Source organism: Nothoprocta perdicaria, unplaced genomic scaffold, assembly GCF_003342845.1.
Source record: "Nothoprocta perdicaria isolate Ctin4 unplaced genomic scaffold, notPer1 scaffold_314, whole genome shotgun sequence".
Classification (NCBI taxonomy): Eukaryota; Metazoa; Chordata; class Aves; order Tinamiformes; family Tinamidae; genus Nothoprocta; species Nothoprocta perdicaria.
In genome coordinates, this window is record NW_020455549.1 from 614,071 (window position 1) to 619,448 (window position 5,378).

Here is a 5,378-nt window from a genome sequence, read left to right on the forward strand (position 1 = left end):
CATGGGAGACGCTGGTACCCGAACCCGCAGCCCCAGCAGCCCCAAGGGACCCCAGCGCTGCCCAGGGCACCGGTGTCACCCATGGGAGACGCTGGCACCCGAACCCGCAGCCCCAAGGGACCCCAGTGCCGCCCAGGGCACCAGTGTCACCCATGGGAGACGCTGGCACCCGGACCCACATTCCCAGCACCCCAAGGGACCCCAGCGCCGCGCAGGACGCCGGTGCCCGCGCTCACCGTGCGTGAGGACGCCTCCGTCCAGCAGCACCTGGCACACGCCGACCGCCTGGCTCCGCGTTGCCACGCTCAGCCCCGCGCCCAGCAGCCAGTCCACCAGCTCCTTCCCCGAGCAGCACCGCCTGCAAGGGCGCCCAGCATGAGGGCACCGGCGAGGAAAATCCCGGCATCCCGACCATTCCGGCACCCCGGGCATCCTTGGAGTGCCCAGCCCCTTGACAGAGCCTGGAGCAGCCCACGGTGCCCCCTCCCAGTACCGTCCCAGTGCTGGGGGTCCCACCTGTGGTGCCGCAGGTGATGCTTGTGGTCCCGGATGAGGCCAGGGCAGGTGAGCGCGAGGTGGCTGAAGAGCAGCTTGCCAGCTCGCCAGATCTTCTCCGAGGAGGCCTGGAGGGCGGTGAGGACCGAGGGTCTGCGGAGGAAAGGGAGCCCCCCCGCGCGCTCCCCCTTGCCATGGGGACGGGGGTGCAGGCTGATTTCTCCGAGGGGTCGTTGGGCTGCTCCCCCCAAACACGGCCAAGGGTGCAATCCGTGCATAACGTGGTCCCCATCCCCGGCCCTTGCATGGACCAAGGCACTGAGCAGCCCAAAGCTCAACCGCGCCGAGCTGAGGACCCTGTGGCATCGGGTGCTCCAGGCCTGTCCTCCCACCTCAACCTTCAGGGCATGTTCCTCTGCCCCAACATCATCGCCCATACACAGGTCCTGAGCTCCCGGCTTGCGGATTTTCCCTGCCAACACACCTGGGTGAGGCTGTGTCCATAGTCCAAGGCCGATTCGCCGTCCAAAAGTGGGGTCTGTGAAAGCAGAGAGGAGGGTTGGTGAGTGTGGGGTCACGGCCACGACCCCCCAGTGTCCCGCATGGCCCCGGCACGCTCCTGCTTCACCCAAGGAGCTGAAGCTGCTCATAGGAGACATGGACTTCCCAAGACCTGGATTGAGCTCTCGGATCAGCCCCTGTGAGGGTCATTCCTATGGAGACACCTGAGCAGCCCAGGAGGAATTAGCCAGAGGCCCTGGTAAAGGGTTTTTGGGGACAAAACCATGACAGGACACCAGATCACAGGCCAGCCCAAGGTTGAGCAAGAAACAAGGTGCGTCTTGCAGCAGGTCATGACTTCCCAGGCCCTAATGGAGGCTGCACTGACGGAGATGTCCTCGATGCACTGGCCTAAATGGTTTTATCTATTTATCTATTTATTTATTTATTTATTTATGCTCCCCTTACACTTCTGGTCTCCACAACATCTTCCTGCAGTCAACACTGATCAACACCTCCTCCTTTCGCTCTAATATGCTCCTGTAACCTGCTGCAAGCAGCTCTGCACATCAAAGCTCTCCAGGCTCCTAAAGTCCTTTCCCCCGTTGCCCCTGGCAGGTCCCCCTGGGCCATCGCGTCCTCCCAGGACGTGTCACTTGTCAACGAGTCGTGTTGCCTTCAGAAGGGGCCAGCACGCCCATGGATGCTTCCACCCTGCTCAGAGGATGCTTCAGACCTTCCACCCAGGGCTTGATGGTGGCCCTAGTTGTGGATTCTCTACCTCCTACTCCTTGCGCAGATGACCCTGGCGTGTCCAGAGCCTCCCGTGAGGTCCTGGCTCCCCTTCTCTTTCTTTCCTGCTCTCCCCAGCCAAGACCCCACAGCTGGGAGCCTCCTTGTCACACTGGCTCCCAGCGCCCGGAGAAGGGACCTGCAGGGCCATCTCGGTGACCACGGAGCTGTGTCTGCCCCCAGGGTTGCTCGTGGATCCAAACAGGGGCTCCAGGGTAGCCCCTAGCTCCATGGGTGCCTGGCAGGAGCAGGGGGCTCTTGTGGTTGCAATTCCCTTGGCTCCTTTGGTGCTATCCTTTCCATCGCTCTCCCCCATCAGCAGCTGCTCAGCTGCTTTTTCTCCTGTTTTTGTTTTCCCCTCAGATGTTTCAGTTAAAAGAAAAGCAACAAAAAAAGGAAAGAAAACAGCAGCTCCACCACCTGCTGCTCAGAGCCCAGGTGACTTCCCACCCCTGCACCCTGGGGCCACCTCCCTCCAGCCACCCCGCGGGGGCAGAAACCACCAGAGAGCTCAGCGCCCACCCCGCTCCGCACTCCGCAAATCCACGGATGTTGCTCCCCTGCACGCGCCGACGGAGGGCAAACGGCGCCGGGCGAGCGACGCGGGCGCCCACGGCACCCGTCGGACCTGTTCTCACACTGGGATGGTCAGCGCCCGCTGAGTGCGAGCCCCGAGACGGCATCGGAGCGATGCTTCCTCAAGGTGCTTCCACCTGCATGCGGGTCTGCTCAAGGAGAGGGTTTTTGCAAGCTCCTGCTTTTATTGCCGGCTGCTCCGTGGTGACCGAGGATGGGAAATGACTTTCTCCATGGGGAAGGCTGCAAGCGTTGGCATCTTCTGGGCCAGGTGCTGCTGCCCGCTCTGTGCGGGCTGGGAAGGTGGCAGCGAGCCCAGCTTTAGGTGGGGAGCGTTGAGAGGGACAACCCGCGCTAAAGCTGCAGTGAAGGGAGCCAAGGGCAAGGGTTGAGGGCGAGGGCAAAGCTGCAGGGTCCTTCTTCTCCAAAGAATTCAAGGAAATATTCAAAAGGTTCAAGGAAAGGAATGCTGAGGAGCTGAAGGGAAACCACCTTGTGCTGATACCTCCTAGCACAGGGGGATGGATGCATGGTCCAGATGGACACATGCACGTGGGTGCGTGGATGGGTGCCCTGCACGACCCACCTGGCCACGGACTGTCCAGAGTCAAGCGGCCGGCCGCCCAGGCCATTTCCTAGCCCTGCAAGACCTCAGGTACCTCCTCGAGCTCCTTCCTTGCCCCAAGGCCTTTTCCTCCTCCTCAGAGCAGCCCAGACAAGAAGAGCCCCGGCCCAAGCCCAGAACCTGTTCATTTGCAAGATCCGCAAACGCTGCAGGTCCCGGGAGACGCTCCCAAGGTGGCCACTCCACTCCCGTGGTCGGGACACCGTGACTTACTCACTGTACAAACTTTCCCCGGCCTCGTGACTGCCCCGTGGAGCAGGAAACTCTCGGGCAATTGCAGAGCAAATGTTTGCAAACCCGAGGCGGGCAAGGTTGGCAAACCCAAGGCACCGCGGAGCTCCCTCCCGTGGGACCCGGTGGGCAAGGGCACCCCCTCCGTGCGCAGGCACCCACTGGTCCTCAGCACCTCCCGCATGTCCCACAGCCCCTTGTGAACTGGCCAGCACGGAAAAGCCCGATAAATGCCCTAAAACCCGTTCCTGGAGCGCGCTTGCTGCCCCGCACTTTGCTACGAGCCCATCCTGACTCAACAGGATGCCCGGCCCGCCCGGAGCGCCCGCCTAATTGTCCCAGCCGTCTCCAAGCGGCTTCCTAAGGAGTTGCCTGTTTCCATCTTCCTGCTGCCGGGACACAAGGGCATCGAGATCCTGCCTGTCTCCAGAAATCCGGCCGCCGCAGGCAGGCAGCCAAGGCCGGCAGCAACTGTTCCGCGCTCGCGCACCGCTTTGTTTGGGATTCCGAGGAAAACAACAGGAGCTATTTCAGGCTTTACGGCTCCGGAGAAAGTCCTCGCCCATCCGCAGCCTCCAGGAGCATGGCAGGGAGCCAGGCTGCTGCCTTCCCCCCCTGGACCCTTGATGGAGAAGGGGCTCGGGAGGGGTGATGCACCCGCAATGCCAAGGAATGAGAGCCTCAGTTGCAGCCTCATTGCTCAAGCCAAGGCTGGGACAGATCGGCCAGGCACAGGACATGGGCGCAGAGGTGCCCAGGAGGTGACACGAAGGCAGGCTCACCAGGAGGAGACCCTGCCCGTGCCACCGCACGTGCCACCGAGAGGGTGCTGCATTTGCTCAGATGGATGGTTAAATATTGCCTCTGCACCCTGCTGCTGTCCTGAGCTCGCCGGGTTTTGCTGCCCTGTGCATTTGGTTAAGAGAAGACATCAAGTTTCTACAAACTCAAGGAAAATAGGGGAAAGGGAAAGAAAAGGAAATCTTTCTTATTTGCAAAGTAACTTTAGCGCCACATAAAAATGCTAAAAAGAGGGGGTGGACGTCTCCTTAATCCATTAAGTCTCCTTAATGGATTTCTTCATTAAAATCTTTGGCCTCGGGTGTCCCCCTTGCAGCAGGGGGATGGAGATGGCCTGGAGCAAAGCAAGGTTCTGCTGGAACTGCCTGCTTGCACCGCTGGGACGGGTGCACGCGCCCGTGGCCACGCACGGCTGTCCCCTCCTGACCCAAAGGGGACAGCAAGAGGCCGCGAGCGGGGACGGAAGGTCCCCTTGGGAGCCCAGCAGCAAAGGGGGACGGCGCTGCCCCCCGGCCTGGACGATGCCGAGCCCTCTCCTGCTGCCAAGCGGCAGCTTTCGCCCTGCAGAAACACCCTGACCTGACGGGGAAGGAACATTTCGAACCGTGCGGAGGCAGAGCCGCGGGGACGGAGTTTCCTGTTCACACGCCCGGGGCTGTCGCGCACTTGGCCGCCGCTGCCCGGGCGCTCGGGGCCGGAGCACAATGGCACGGGGTTTATTTCATGCCTCGCTGCGAGCAACGCCTGGAGAAGGGCTGGGGGCTGCCGGCTGCAGGAAGGCTCTCCTTGCACGCCTCGCCTCGCAGCGAGCAAGCAAGGCAAGGGCGAGCAGGGTGCAGGTGGCACATCAGAGCCCTGGCACGGGCCACCTGCACAGGCAGCTGAAGGCTGGACCTGCCCTGTGAAACTGTGCCCAGAAAGCGGGTCTGCAAGCGGAGATAAGGTGTTGGGGCCCTGTGTGGGTCCCCCAGGTTCCCTATTTTGTTGTGTCCCTGTTAACATCCCTAGCCCCACGACAGCACTCAGCCCTTGCACTCAGCCAAGCAGAGCCCCCAACATGGGAGATGCTGCAAGGGGCAGTGCCAGGGTGGGAAAACCACCAGCTAAGGTGGGCTGGGGGGGTCCTTCTCATCTTGGGGGGGAGAGTCTTGGGGCTCCCTGCACGCAGCACCCCCGGGGCAGCCCTCGGTGGCCCGTGTTCTGCACAAGGGCCCGAAACGGGACTCACCCAGCGGATGCCCTGGATGCGGGGCAGGCTGCCCGCCTCGCCCTCCAGCCGGATCTCGTAGCTGGAGCTCCGGAACAAGTGCATCCTCTTGAGCAGCGCCGAGAGGCGGCTGCCGTCAGCGGCGACCCC

General features: G+C 62.3%; 1 protein-coding gene across 1 annotated transcript in view; it reads right to left on the bottom strand.

Annotated features, from left to right (window-relative positions):
- Positions 1-5,372, bottom strand: part of RAPGEF3 (Rap guanine nucleotide exchange factor 3) — a 13,342-nt gene extending 7,970 nt beyond the window's left edge. The window contains exons 1-4 of the mRNA XM_026042830.1: positions 5,250-5,372; positions 980-1,033; positions 517-623; positions 237-358 (exon numbers count right to left, since the gene is read on the bottom strand). Coding sequence (XP_025898615.1) covers positions 237-358; positions 517-623; positions 980-1,033; positions 5,250-5,333 — 367 coding nt within the window. The 5' untranslated portion in view covers positions 5,334-5,372. The remainder of the gene's footprint in view (positions 1-236; positions 359-516; positions 624-979; positions 1,034-5,249) is intronic.
- Positions 5,373-5,378: the final 6 nt, after the last annotated feature.